The 15,919-nt window shown below is 35.6% G+C and overlaps 1 protein-coding gene across 1 annotated transcript in view; it reads left to right on the top strand.

The window, feature by feature from the left end:
• Positions 1 to 3,883: 3,883 nt before the first annotated feature.
• The window catches only part of LOC123566373 (alpha-aminoadipic semialdehyde dehydrogenase-like), a 28,507-nt gene continuing 16,471 nt past the window's right edge, over positions 3,884 to 15,919 (top strand). The window contains exons 1-13 of the mRNA XM_045360380.2: positions 3,884 to 4,098; positions 6,277 to 6,330; positions 7,142 to 7,207; positions 8,915 to 8,995; positions 10,448 to 10,571; positions 11,181 to 11,313; positions 12,290 to 12,334; positions 12,674 to 12,751; positions 13,153 to 13,210; positions 13,928 to 14,009; positions 14,511 to 14,605; positions 14,949 to 15,033; positions 15,475 to 15,581. Coding sequence (XP_045216315.1) covers positions 3,901 to 4,098; positions 6,277 to 6,330; positions 7,142 to 7,207; positions 8,915 to 8,995; positions 10,448 to 10,571; positions 11,181 to 11,313; positions 12,290 to 12,334; positions 12,674 to 12,751; positions 13,153 to 13,210; positions 13,928 to 14,009; positions 14,511 to 14,605; positions 14,949 to 15,033; positions 15,475 to 15,581 — 1,206 coding nt within the window. The 5' untranslated portion in view covers positions 3,884 to 3,900. The remainder of the gene's footprint in view (positions 4,099 to 6,276; positions 6,331 to 7,141; positions 7,208 to 8,914; positions 8,996 to 10,447; positions 10,572 to 11,180; positions 11,314 to 12,289; positions 12,335 to 12,673; positions 12,752 to 13,152; positions 13,211 to 13,927; positions 14,010 to 14,510; positions 14,606 to 14,948; positions 15,034 to 15,474; positions 15,582 to 15,919) is intronic.

The following is a 15,919-nucleotide window of genomic DNA, read 5'->3' as shown; positions in this document are numbered from 1 at the left end:
CGGTAGAAAATGCATGCCCTTAATGATGATAATATCGGCCCGATATAGGTATGATGTCGGAATGTCGGCAAAATGTGCCGATGTAGGGCCGACGTCGGGTCGTTGTAGTGCCGCAAAATATTGAAATCGGTAGATCGACATCAATCAGTATAACTATTTCGTACGTCGGATTGACATCGGGCCGATATTGGATTCTCTAATATAACTAATTTTTTCAAAATATTATTGATAAACATGAAAAAGTAATCTAATTGTTTATATGTGGTAACTTATTAAGCAAATATGATGTATGCCAGAATTAATCAAACTAGGCTCCAAACAAAATCTGTAGACGGTATTAATCAAAATTTTATATGTAATAAAGGGAGGTAATAGTTAAGACGCATTTTTATTTTTATGTAAAATGCCGTCATATAAATATTAATATTTAGAAAAAATTGAAAATATAAATATGTTTAAAATTCTAACTGAACAATTTTAAAAGTGTTAGGAATACAGAAACCTTACGTAACTATTAAACATGCAGTGTGTAGTTGTGGAAAATATTACATCAATAAAATCAAATAAGCATCATACACATGATGTGAGACATATCAGTTCTCAAGAAAATTACTCTGAGAATTTATAAAGTGTATATTTTAAGAAAACTTTGATAATGCACATCGTGTCACACTATTTCGCGGCCACGATATGATCTGCCAATATCGGGCCGATATTGTTTTGATGTTGGCCAAATATCGTTTGCCAATATCGGACCAGTGTCATTATGATGTTGGCCCGATACCGTCTGCCGACGTCGGGCCGACATCATACCTATTTGCAGCCGAAATTGAAGCCGATATCGGGCCGTTATAGACAACGACGTCGGTTTGATATCGAGCCGATATAGAATGCTGGCTGGGTGGCTTATTATGCCAACACTTTGCAGTGAGGGATATAGATTTTACTTTGATTGCCCGTCCGTATGCCCATTAGAAAAAAAATGTGTGATACATATCGCCAAAAGTTTGTGAGCTACTGTCCTTCCACTTTATTGAAATATTCTTCAACATTACACGATATGCATCAGAGACTAGGTGGTCAAAATGAGCTAATGTAATCGCATCGTGTCCGCCGCCGTCGTCCTTGTCTAAAGAAAACAGTTTCGATTTAACACTCCAGAGTCATGGTCAAATCGTATGCGACTTGGTCATAATGTTTGTCTTAACAAAATAACGGACAAGTTTGCAACTTAGTCAAATGTAAGCTAGATAGTTAAAAAAATTTTCCTATGATTTGACTTAGTGACCTAAATTTTTAATCCCAGATAAACAATATTGAAACTAATTTTGACTTTAGATCATTTATAGATTTTATTATTCATGAAGACAAATATCCTGACTAATATCATATAGATCAAACATATATTGCTCCAGTTATCTTTAAATAGCAATTAAGAACAAATTCAATACTAAAAATGCTGCAATTCCACCAGTGTTCAGGCTATCTTTTAATTGCTATAATGAACAATACATTCAAATATATTCTATAGTCCTTTTACATTTTCTAGTTTTTTCCGCAATTACGAACTAGAGAATTACGTCATATTCGTTAACTAAAGATTAACTAAATGATATGGCGAACTATATCGGTCAAAAATAAACGGATACATCTAAGTAATAAAATCATACTTGCAGGTACAAATACGAAACGTACCCACAGGTAGAAAATTGTACCTGAAGTCTGTAGCTGAACGTGGATTATGTAAAATGAAGAGGCTGATAAGAATTCAGCGGTATATTTACCAAACAATGTAATTTTCAGTTAATTTAAATTACTTTAAACATATGTTAAAACTGACAATTTCACAAAGAACGACACTGATGTTTACCGTTTTAATACATATCTTATGACAAATTCAGATTATATATAAAGTAATCTGTTTATACATAGCTAGTCAGCAACACGTTTATTATGAACTACACTTATTGTAGAAAGATCAGTAGCTGTAAGATCTAATTTTGAACCTTCAAAGACAAGACCTGTCACAAATAAGCCCGTGGGCAAAATTAATACAAACAACAACTTTACCGATTTCTGCCTTTTTATTTTTCACTTTTATAGTCTGATATAGATTTGAACTTATAATTTCCAATAGCTTGTAACTGTGTAGTCTATCTCAATTCGAAAAAGTCTCTTTGTTCTGTTTAGGATAGGTTAGCTAGTTGATAGAGTTGCCACTTGTTTATTGCACAGAAAACAAGGCAAAAACAAGTTTATTACATTTGACCGTCCCGGTCTCTTTCCTTGCTTTTAAACAAAATTTGACGGAACTGCTTGGTGATACTAGATGATTTGGGTAAATAAAAGGGATTTGCCCGATTGGAGAGCAGTTGAGTAAACTCGCACGATTTTATCGGCATACTTACCTTAGAATGACATGCAGGCACTAACTGGCGTCGGTGTACAACACATAGGTAAGGTATTTACTTTTTTAATATAAAAGGACAATTTAATCTTGTCGTAAACCTTGCTCTCCAATTCTGTGGGACGAACAGAGTTTACCGCGGGCTTAATTAACAGGAAAATGATCCAACGTGGACTGAAACTGTGGTTCCACACAAGTGAGTTAAAATTATTGCTCGGGCTTTGGGCTTTAAATGTTCAGGATGATCGACACCACTGGCTTAATTATTTCAAGGAAAAGCCAGAATTCCCTATAGAACCACTTTCTGTGTTATTTCTAGCTTATTTTAATGCTAAGTGCAGCACATCAATAATATTTCAATTATTATCACACCACCTTGATTATAAGTAAGAAAAGCCAGCACATGTAAAATTTAATGAAGATACAAGAGTAAGACCAGTTTTATAAATCTATTAAGAATCTAAAGTCCACTAAGCACATATTCACAACTACATGGATCTAAAAGATCTATAAGTAAATTTCTACAATTAAACATGCACCATTTCTGCAACTGCCTTAATTCACTTAAAATATGTCATTATTGTCAGAAAATTTAAATCTACAACTGTTCCAGATAAAATGCACATAAATTTGAATCATAATATTCTTTAACATAAAATTTCAAAGTTCTAATTTATTCTTAATTCATTCATTCACAAAAGCTGGAACAACTGATACGTATTAGACCTAATTCCTGATAAAAGTAAAGTCCTAAGTTCCTGAAATTGGCTCTAAATATCCAAGATTTATAGAGAAGCACCAAAAATGCTACAATTTGATTGGTCAATGACATTTTCCCAAATATGCAATTTTTTCTCATCAAATGTAAAAAATGGAATGAATCTCTTCAAAAAACAATTACATTAATATAAACTAGTAGAGGAAAAACTACATCTTATCAACATATTTCAAAGTACTAAAATTAATTGTCAAAGAATACACACAGAAATGACACAAATTCTCAAAAAAAAAGTACAAACAAACAACAAAAACAAATGGTCACAGCTACAGAACAGGTTTAAAGTTATGCCAGAATGTATAAAATGTGTTTATCACATGTTTGACGTCGTGGGAGTGTAATAAAGCCATTAAATAAAAACGATAATACACTAGTGTAATAAAGCTTTGACGTCGACGTCGTTTATAGTACAGGAAACGTTGGTCAAATTGACTTGTTTATATAGTAAAAGAAAATAGAATTTTTGATGTTTCGACAGGAAACGCTAACATGCGATAAAAAGAAAATTACATTTGTGACTTTCCACATTGAATTTATTAAACTCGTTGAATAAAATTGATAAAATTCTCGGCAGATCCTCGCATTTTATCATTTTATTCAACTCGTTTAATAAATTCAATATGAAAAGACACTCATGTAATATCCTCTATTTATTAAGGTAATACGGATACGAGTAGTTTTAGGTGGATTTGGGCGAATCTCTAATCCGTGGGAAATGGCTTCCATCATCAAATGCGGGGTTACACCGGTTAGCAAATTTTTCATCACAAAACGTGCCTTTTTACAGCTAAAAACTACTGTCAGGATGTCTTCTTATCTCATAGATAATCCCAAGTATTCCTGGTTGAAGGAACTTGGTCTTGAGTCACAGAACAAGGGGGTGTATTGCGGTGAATGGATTGGAAGCGGCGAGGTATAAAATTTTTTGCAAAACTCATTTACGAATACAAGTATTGTTACTTACATGTTTTAGATATTGAATAATTCTGAAATATTTTCACTTTTTATTGAATCAGATCTGCTTAATCATGCACTTGTGGTAAACTGAAGTTAGGACAGCAGTGTAAACAATGAGGTCAAGGTCACACAGTTTTTGAAGGTGTGTCATTATTTTGCATTTTCATTGGTGGAAGTTAGTTGAGGTTGAGTTGTAGAATTTTTGTAGATACTTGTGAAATTTACAAAGAAATAACAAATTTTCTATCAATTTACCTAATCTATCTATCACTATAAAGTTGGACATTGTGCTTTCTGCTACAAGTAGACACCGTCCTTTATTAGTCGATCTAATCCGACGTATACAGTTTGTTTTATATTGTGACGGTCAAACTGTAGCGGTGGCTGCAAAAGTCAGAAGTTAAAAAGCAGCCACTCAGCGACAGTAAGCTTGTCTACGTCCTTTATATGACTAAAAAATTGTTGAAAAAGACCTTAAACCCGAACACACACACACAAAATCTGTCTTAGCTATCTTACGGTATTCAGGTACAATACAATACAATACAAATTTTATTTAAAGTTAGTGCATATATCAGGTAAACTAGCAGGTGCGTGTCATGTGCAAGAATAAAAGTAGTTTAAAAGCATTGGAAGAAGACTTCAAAGTAAAAAAGAGAGAATGAAATAAAAGGATGATTTCCGCAAACAGTGACCCATCTGTCTGTTATAGTTAACACAGGCCCAGATCCAGGGCCGGCCCTAATCCAGCTAGCTGAGAAGTGACGTATACTCATCAAAGTTGGACTCAATTAGAGGGAGGTATCCCCTCCTGCACCTCAAAATTTAGACCCAAAAGTGCACCAAAGGCCACCATTTCATATATATATTACAAAAATTTTTAGGGGAGATTTCCCTTACCCCTATAACAGAAGGGAGATATCCCACCTGTACCTCAAAATTTAGACCCCAAAAGGCACCAAAGGACCCCATTTTATACCTGTATTCAAGAATGTCAGGGGGAGACTTCCCTGACCTCACTAACAGGAGTGGGACTCTCTCTTGCACTTCAAAATTTAGACTAAAAATTGCACCAAACCAACCCCCCTCCCATTTCATATGTATATATATTTTTAAATCCTCTGGGGACCCCTCCGCCCCAACCACCTCCCAACACAAGTGGCTGCCCCTCCATTACGTGCTATGTGCCTCCTCAATGATGCCTTCATTCATAACTGGTGCCTGCCCCCCTCCCTAAATCAAAATTTTCTGGATCCGGGCCTGTAAAATAAATATTTTGGCAATTGGGATCATGAGTCTTTGATTGCTTTGGCTGCCATTTGACACTGCCATGAGTCAAAGCAATAAAATTAATTTGGATATTCCTATAGCTAGAAATTACAAAAAACAGCATAATAGAGTAGGATATAAGTAACTGTTATCTGCAAACAACTTTTTGCTAAAACTACCACAGACTTGGCTTGAAACAGTGCCCAGTGATAGGGATTTGAACGTTTAATTAAAATTAAATGAATAGAAAAAGCATATTTAGTGGTAATCAATTAGAATATTCACTGATTATTCAGTTTAGGTTGTTTTTGAAAAAAAGTAGAAAGAAATGTCCCAATAATGATACGTACTGAATGTGCCTTGTCTGCCATATTTATGTTTGAAGCCTTGATACATGTTTGCTATATTTATGTTTGAAGCCTTGATACATGTTTGCCACATTTATGTTTGAAGCCTTGATACACATCTGCCACATTCATGTTTGAAGCCTTGATACATGTCTGCCATATTTATGTTTGAAGCCTTGATACCTGTCTGCCATATTTATGTTTGAAGCCTCGATACATGTTTGTCACATTTATGTTTGAAGCCTTGATACATGTCTGCCATATTTATGTCATGTCTGCCATATTTATGTTTGAAGCCTTGATACATGTCTGCCATATTTATGTTTGAAGCCTTGATACATGTTTGCCATATTTATGTCATGTCTGCCATATTTATGTTTGAAGCCTTGATACATGTCTGCCATATTTATGTTTGAAGCCTTGATACATGTTTGCCATATTTATGTTTGAAGCCTTGATACATGTCTGCCATGTTTATGTTTGAAGCCTTGATACACGTTTCTGTAATGTTATTTCAGGAGGTAACCTCATATTCACCAACAACAAATGAGCCAATCGCTAAAGTTACTCAGGTAAGATTTAGTTTTGTTATAAAAGTATGTGGTCAAGAAAAGGATTAATACACTAGTTCTGTAAGTGTATCAACTATTGTGCTAGACTTCATACATAATTGTTCAGGAGAATAGTTCCATTTTCTTTTGAAGTTTTGAGAGTTTAAGAGTCATCCAAAGTTTGTTGAAATTTAGCATAACCTTTTCTTTTCATCAGCACTCTTGCAGAATTTAGTAAGCAGAACCTGTCATTTTGGTCAAAGGAACAGTTTCTGTAGAACAATACTGACCAAGACATCTGGGCTTTTTCTATGGCCATATTCCCAATGCCAATAAGGCTCCATTTTTCCCACTTTGAAGTCAAAAATTCCCAGTAAAAAAAATCCCAAATTTTGCAAGGAATTTTTAATGGTCATAAGAAAATTCTAGCTTTCGCTAATGAAGTCATTATACAAATTGTAGGAAAAACCAACCTGTTACTATTTTAAGTAACATGGCCGTCTGCACCTCGGCAAAAGTTTAAAATTCATATTTGATTTAGCATCACACTGACACAAAGGTCTTATGGTCACTTTCCAGCTCACTTGCGACTTGGCACATGGGTGGAACTACCTTCCATAAACCAGCTGGATGGCTTCTTGATGTCAGAAAGTTCTACATCCCAAGTAAGGTCTCAAACCCAAAACAATGAGGGGCAAGTGATTCCAAGTCAGCCACCTGACCACTCAGCCACGCAGGCCCCTTGTATAAAGCAGAAATTGATTAAAAACTGGCAGAGAAATATCAAGATTGTGAAGCAAGGTAGCTGTAAATGAAATGATTGATTTTTCAGGGTAATTCTAAAGATTATGAGAGAGCAGTTAAAGCAGCTAGAGAGGCGTGGCAGACCTGGGCAGAGGTGAGTTTGATCCAAGGAACTACAGTTTTAGGTTCCTTATCAGTACGGAACATGTGATTGAAACTTCTCTTTCTGTGTACGTTACAGTGCAGAAATGGACCCTTATCATGCTGGACAGGATTGATTCTGCCTTTGCAACCAGTGCATACCAAGATCAGCCTGCACATCTGTGCAGTCTGGTCATGATCTGCACTGTTTGCCATTCAGTCAGTATCTTTTTGGTAAGCACCCCTTTTAGCAGTTAATGGTACTGTCCAAATTGAAAGATGGACAAGTTCATTATAGAAATTTAGCAGGGTAAGGGTTAAAGTGATGAGTGTTCAGTGTTTGTTCGAGTAGCTGTTTTCTTGGATGATATATCAACAGTGTTCTGCAATGAAAGATGAAACTGTATAAAGTAGTTATTGATATGATGTACTTGCCACAAAGCCAGGAATCAGTCGACCAACTACTTGTATAAATTATAAGATGCTGGGACTCTGTTACTGATTGGAAGGATAGCAAAAAAGTATTGTCTTTGTATAAAGGAATGTATATCTGGTTGTTTAATATAGTTGTTGGTACCATAATACACACTATGCACTTGATAAATAAAAATTTGGCCTAGATATATGTACCAGTGATAACGTGGTGCTAGTGATGTATTGATTCTTTACTTTTGTCAAGAACTTACCTGGGTGGAAAACAACTGTTAAATCAATGTTCGGGAAATGTATCTGAATGTATCCTGCACGTCTGGTTAAAAAAATATCAGCCTGAATAATATGAGAATTATTTTAAATGAATAATAATCCAAATATTGAAGGAAATTATTTTTATGCCCAAAAGGGAGGCATATAGTTTTTGAACCGTCTGTCAGTCTGTCGGTCTGTCCGCAATTTTCGTGTCCGGTCCATATCTTTGTCATCGATGGATGGATTTTCAAATAACTTGGCATGAATTTGTACCACAATAAGACGACGTGCAGTGTGCAAGACCCAGGTCCGTAGCTCAAAGGTCAAGGTCACACTTAGACGTTAAAGGATAGTGCATTGATGGGCGTGTCCGGTCCATATCTTTGTCATCGATGGATGGATTTTCAAATAACTTGGCATGAATGTGTACCACCGTAAGACGACGTGCAGTGCGCAAGACCCAGGTCCGTAGCTCAAAGGTCAAGGTCACACTTAGACGTTAAAGGATAGTGCATTGATGGGCGTGTCCGGTCCATATCTTTGTCATCGATGGATGGATTTTCAAATAACTTGGCATGAATGTGTACCACCGTAAGACGACGTGCAGTGCGCAAGACCCAGGTCCGTAGCTCAAAGGTCAAGGTCACACTTAGACGTTAAAGGATAGTGCATTGATGGGCATGTCCGGTCCATATCTTTGTCATTCATGCATGGATTTTAAAATAACTATGCATGAATGTGTGACACAGTAACACGATGTGTCACGCGCAAGACCCAGCTCCGTAGGTCAAAGGTCCTAAACTCTAACATCGGCCATAACTATTCATTCAAAGTGCCATCGGGGGCATGTGTCATCCTACGGAGACAGCTCTTGTTCAGTCTGGTAAATGCTTACAATCTGTGCTGAACTCACATTAGGGGTACAAATTCTAAAGCTTTGACAATATCTATGTCAAACCGTACTCCTGTTCTAAGTAATACTAACTTTTGTCATTACATAAAGTAACCTATATTTAAATATTACATTGTAAAGGTGCCAGCCCCACAGAGAGGAGAGATTGTTCGACAGATTGGGGAAGCTCTCAGAGAGAAGAAAGAATTACTAGGCAAAATGGTGAGTATCTTATGTTTAAATGGCATGAAATTCTACTCATCAACTTTTCAAATCTTGAGTGCATTTTTGATCAGTATCTTGAGACCTCCATTGTATCAGTTTAAGAGTTCAGTGCAAGTGTGGTGCTGTAAAACTGCTGCAGTATGTATGTTGTAGTAAGACTCTCTGATAGTGAACTCGGTTATAAGGAAATCTTGGTCATAAGGAACTTTTTTTCTGGGCTAATTTTTCCCCTATATAATTTATATGAAAACACATATATATAACAAAATGGGTTACAGCAAAAAACGGTTATAAGGTTAAAGGAACACATTTCTTTGTCGCAGCAGGCATTCCACTCTTTTATAAAGAACTTTGTACACATAGTTTCAAGATTCACTGCCATTTGTAACACACTAAAGTATGCAGATTTAAAAATTCATCGTTATATATAGTTTATGATCATTTCATATATATTTTGAAAAATTAAATCTTTTATTTCAACGCCTTTATCTGTAACATGCTATGGTAGCTGTGAAAAATATGTCATCGCATCTCATTCACATTGTGAGACAGAGTACCTGACAGCGCATTTACAATTAGCATATATTTTAACTTCAAACATTAGCTTAAGTGCTGAAACGTGGAAGCACATACTTGTAACTAATCAATTAGTTTTATGACAAGTGATCTAAATACAAAGTCCAAAATTATCAAAGCAGTTAGTTCCCTTGATATACTCTTTACAGGGAGGTGAAAAATTAACTGAACAAAACATAAACTTCCTGTTTTCGGGTATTACCAATACTGAAATAATGAATTCGAATAAAATATTAGAATAAAATCAGTGACAAAATAATAAGAAATCATTTATTAATGAACAAAATATAGATATGACATAACTCGGATATATTTTTAGCAAACACTTTTGTGCACACCCTCCCCCCCCCCCCCCCCCCCAATTTCCTTATAAACATAGTTTTACTGTACACTCTATGGTGCTGTAAAACTGTTGAAGCATTTATATTGAGCTCTTTGTTGCTTTCAGACTGCTTTTATTGTTAACACATGTCATATAAATTGATAATAATGTCACAAAAATGTCTGTTGTGACCTTGCAGAGGAAGTGGTATCCAGCATTGTCTTAATTTATATATTTTGTAATATGATACAAGATAATAACTGATACAGTTTTCCATTTATGTTAGATTATGACCAGGTTTGTCAAATAATTGGTCATGGTCACAAAGTCTTCATGTCTGTATTCTTAGCATAGATAAAACTTTGTATGTAGAAAAAATGGATTTCAAGCTTAAATTTCAAACATAGTTCTTTTAAGAACTTTTCATGGTGTCTAAATAGCCATTTTCAATGTAACAAATCTTATTACATAGACAGTATTGGACAGACTTATAGATGTTATATTGTTTTCAGATGTTAAAAATGTTTGTCATTTTATCTATACATCTATAGGAGTCACTAGAGAATGGGAAGATACTTGCGGAGGGCATTGGTGAGGTACAGGAGTATATAGATATCTGTGATTATGCGGTTGGCTTGTCTAGAATGTTTGCTGGCCATGTCTTCCCGTCAGAAAGTAAGTCTGCAGTTCGCATGTTTTATACTACATATTTTGAGAAATGGCAAATTCAGCCAGGAAATGAAAAGAAGAAAGGAGTAGGACTTTGGTGTGAACATAATGTAGAATTAAGGTAATGGACCCGTAATGACTATCAGCAATTTATGAGAGATAACATAATCTCTCGATGCTTCTTCGACATTTTACGGCTGCTAACGCTCGTACAAGCAACCAGACGAAGAATGCCAAAGCCCTGTACGGAGAATATGTAATCACAGGCAAATTACCGACATTCATTATGGGTCCATTAACGTAATAATGAAATTTATTTCTTCACATAAATATTTTTTATATTTGTGGTAAAAGTAGCCCAGTGGTTAAAGTCGTGACTGAAATTACTTGGCTTTGACTTGTGTTGCAGAAACTTTGCCTTGTCCAGATCCATTCATGTATGAAATCAAAAGAGCTAGTTTGTGGAAGGATTCTGCTCATTCTCTGAAGTAATGCATTCCTCAAACATAAAATATTGAGACATTTTCAGTATGATCTTATTGGCATATTTGACTTGAAACTGCAGAACAGCATGGAAAACATATCTTTATAAATCATATCATGGTTGTTTGTCAGGAAAAGGTCATGCTTTGTTAGAACAGTGGAATCCACTTGGTGTGGTAGGAGTTATAACAGCTTTTAACTTCCCTGTGGCAGTGTATGGCTGGAACAATGCTATAGCTCTTGTCTGTGGAAACACCATGTTGTGGTAAGTGGCAGAGATGGCATAGGGGGATATTTGCTTATCAGTAATTGCACCTCCCAATATGGAGTATAATAGGGCTATATTGGAGTGGCTGGTATCTATCCATTGACACTGATACAACTGATATTGAAATATATGAAATTAGGTTTTGGAATTTTTATGCCCCAAAATGGAGGCATATAGTTTTTGAACCGTCTGTCAGTCTGTCCGCAATTTTCGTGTCCGGTCCATATCTTTGTCATCCATGGATGGATTTTCAAATAACTTGGCATGAATGTGTACCCCAGTAAGACGACATGTCGCGCGCAAGACCCAGGTCCGTAGCTCAAAGGTCAAGGTCACACTTAGACGTTAAAGGTCATTTTTCATGATAGTGCATTCGTGTCCGGTCCATATCTTTGTCATCCATGGATGGATTTTCAAATAACTTGGCATGAATGTGTACCACAGTAAGATGACGTGTCACGCGCAAGACCCGGTCCGTAGCTCAAAGGTCAAGGTCACACTTAGACGTTAAAGGTCATATTTCATGATAGTGCATTGATGGGCGTGTCCGGTCCATTTCTTTGTCATTTATGCATGGATTTTAAAATTATTGGGCATGAATGTGTACCACAGTAAGACGACGTGTCACGTGCAAGACCCAGGTCCGTAGGTCAAAGGTCCTAAACTCTAACATAGGCCATAACTATTCATTCAAAGTGCCATCGGGGGCATGTGTCATCCTATGGAGACAGCTCTTGTTTGTTTAATTTTTGAGCACAACAGAATCAGGGCCTATCCTTGTTTTGATTTCCACACAAGTGTGATTCTTAGTTTATACTGACAACATAGTTTTAAACTAATTGCAGAAAATACACATATTTTAAAATTAAATGGAGGGATAAAGAATTAAATAATGCATGGTGGAAACTACCAATATGCTTTTATTTGAAGTAGAATTACCAATATAATACTGTGGTATATGTTTGTTTTTCAGGAAAGGTGCACCAACAACTCCACTAACCAGTATAGCTGTAACCAAGTGAGTTTTTACTTTACTTCTACACTTGTTACAAGATAATTCATGTCTGTGAATATAATTCAGCCCACAAAAATGAAAATAGTTATGAAAACTGGCTAGCAAGTTATTTTAAACACTATAAAAAGAGTTAAGGTTAATGACATCTGGGCATGATTATATTAGATAATTGTTGCCAGTTATTTCAAGGTAGGCTAGCAGGCTGGCTTTGAAAAAATTCAGTAGAATTTTCAAAAGTCGCGCTCACATTTTAAATAATTATTTGTAACTGTTCTTACATGTTTTACATTCTGTATGATATTATGTTAGTATTCGAAAAAGTAATAGATCATGTATTTTCAGAGTAGTGACCTCAGTGTTAGAGAAGAATGGTATGCCAGGGTCTGTCTGTTCTATGGTGTGTGGTGGAGCTGATATAGGGTAAGTGTTAGGGAAGAATATAATGCCCGAGTCTGTTCTATTGTGATGATATAAAGAAAGGAAAGCACTGTTTTGTGTATTTTTAACAACCCTTCTACAGCATGCCTGAAGACGACTTTTGTTAAGATTGTAAATTGATCACCTGGAGGCATTTGTTCTTGTTGCAACTTACGTGGAAAGTTCTTATCATTCAGCCTTTGCTTCTATTGAATGCAACGTTTGAAATGTTTGTTAAATTGGGATGAACAGGTGTTGATTTGATATGTTTATGTTAAAATAAAATGAACCAGTGCTTATTACAATAGATTAAACAAGTACTAAATGTTTGTAAATCTAAGTTTTATCTGTAATAAATGATTTTATGAAACTGATGTCAGTAGAAGGTAAAATATGTTTTACAGGAGTCTGATTGCTAAAGATGAAAGAATACCCTTGGTGTCTTTTACTGGCAGTACACAGGTAAGTTGTCACTAGATTATATTTGTGCCTTCATGGCCGGATGGAAAAAATAGCTTTAAAAGTTAGTTAATACATTGAATGACTTGCTTCTGAGCTCTCCAGGTTTTAGCCCAAGTCTAATCTTCATGTGAGAAAGCAAATCAGCTGGCTGGTATTGGGTTGGTGGTTCTGCTTGTGTCTTCCATACCTGAAATAATGTCTGCAGAGGCACTTCAATATGACTTGCAGTTTCCTCCTCCACTGAAAGGTGGAAAGATTCCATGTAATCTTTAATTGTGTTGGTATTACAAGAAACATAAAATATATATGACCTATGTTTTATCTGTTTGTCTTTAAACACAGCAAATTGACTAACAAAACTTTGTTACTTTTCATACAGACAGATTCATCTTGCCTCTAACATCCCTATTCCCCACAAAATGAAGGTAATTTACCCTTTTTTTTTCCCTTGCCCGTTATGTCCTGAAAATCTTGCATGTACAGCTTGTCATTCCCCATGAGATTTAATATTCAAAGGTATTTAGGTGATCACTCATATATGACAATCTAATAGGCTCTGCTTCCACTTAAAACAAATCTGTTTGAATGTAAAGGTTTCATATTTTAAGCAAAAAAAAAATCCTGTCAGCATAAATTTACTGCTTTATGAGATGTGTTTAATATCCATTAAAACAGAAAATCAAGATTCTTTGTATACATGTATATTGTTTTCTATAGGTTGGACATAAAGTTTCTATGATGGTACAGGAGAGGTTTGGAAAGTTCTTGTTGGAATTGGGTGGTAACAATGCTATTATAGGTAACTACCTGAAACCTGTTTCTTCTCAGGATTTGATGCATAACATGCACACCTCTTAAATGGCCAATAGGCAAAGTTTTATGATCTTTATTTGAATTTGAATGTTAAGAGATTTAACAAGTGACTTTTACATTCAGAATTATTCATTCTCCACTGTTTAGAAATGTTACTCATGAATGTAAGTTAAGGAAGAATGCTAGTTACTGGAGAATGTTAGTTACTGGAAAAAGTTAGTTACTGGAGAATGTAAGCTACATAGAAAACCCAAGATAGCAAATTAAGTAGACAGTAATATGTGCTAGAATTTGAAAAATTGAAGAAAAAAACATAGAAACAAACATAAGCAAAGTTTAGAAGTTGACATATTTTCAAATGGTACATTTTGTCTTGACCTTATGTAAGAAAGTTAAATTGCTCATGTTAATAAACAGGAAGTGGAAGTTTTGACACTGCAGTTAAGTGCAGCAATATATACTCAATTTATCAACTGATTGATTTCAGTAAATGATGATGCAGATATAGATATGGTGGTTCGTGCCTCGGTGTTTGCATGTGCAGGTACTGCTGGGCAGAGGTGTACAACCACAAGGCGATTGGTATGTATATATTATTGCCAGCAGGCTTAAGGTTAAGTAGACACAGGTGTACCTGAAAATACAGAAAAAAAAGTAAAAGAAAGGTGAGGTAGGAAACTATATGATAATATAAGTAGGAACGTATTACAAGATTGGTGGCCAAATGCATTTATAATTGTGTGCTTTTGGCTGTTACCAGCTGTAATTATAGACTTACATGATAGAAAGCAATTAAATTTCCAAAATACATTGTTTGAATTTTTTCTAGCAGTATGTACCAGGTTTCACTTGCATTAACAGTACCCAACATGATCACTGATGTATGTCAGAAATAAAGCTTACAGAAAATTTGAAATTATTTCAGATATTACATGAATCTGTACATGATGAAGTGGTCTCTAGGTTAGTGAAGGCTTACGCACAGCTTAGAATAGGAGATCCCATAGAACGTAAGTACTGTCAGTTTATACTTCCAGTAAGCTTTGCCCAGTATATTTATTTTATGCAAGAGTTATCATATTACATCAAAATTTGATCCAGATCCATATCTCGCTTAGCTCAGTAGGGAGAGCGCAGATCTAACGATCAGGGTGTCGTCAGTTCCATCCCTGGGTGGGGCATATGTTCTCCATAACCATGTGATAAAAGACATTGTGTCTGAAAATCATTCATCCTCTACTTCTGATTCATGTGGGGAAGTTGGCAGTAAGTTTGGTAGAATAGGTTTGTTCTGGTTCAGAATCCAGGAATACCGGTTAGGTTAACTGCCCATCATTACATAATTGAAGTACTGTTGAAAAAAGGCAGACCCAAAATAAAAACTGATAACATGCAAACAACATTTCATTTATTATTGTTTAAATACTTACACTTATTTATTCTATATACAGCTGACACACTGTATGGACCACTACACAGTAAACAGGCCGTTCAGATGTATAACAATGCAGTAGCAGAAGCTGTGAAGGCCGGCGGGAAAGTAGAATGTGGAGGGGAGGTAATAGTATTTCCTGTTGATAGTTAATAACTCGGCATTATTAATGGGAGTTTATTTTTAGCTCATCTGATTTTTTGAAAAAAAATGATGAGTTATTGTCATCACTTGAGCGGTTGTCGGCGTCGGCGTCTGCGTCGGCGTTGCCTGGTTAAGTTTTATGTTTAGGTCAGCTTTTCTCCTAAACTATCAAAGCTATTGCTTTGAAACTTGCAACACTTGTTCACCATCATAAGCTGACCCTGTACAGCAAGAAACATAACTCCATCTTGCTTTTTGCAAGATTTATGGCCCCTTTTGTACTTAGAAAATATCAGATTTCTTGGTTAAGTTTTATGTTT

Source organism: Mercenaria mercenaria, chromosome 8 (assembly GCF_021730395.1).
Source record: "Mercenaria mercenaria strain notata chromosome 8, MADL_Memer_1, whole genome shotgun sequence".
Taxonomy (NCBI): domain Eukaryota; kingdom Metazoa; phylum Mollusca; class Bivalvia; order Venerida; family Veneridae; genus Mercenaria; species Mercenaria mercenaria.
Note: the sequence above shows the minus strand (reverse complement) of the source record. Positions and strands in the feature narration are given on the sequence as shown.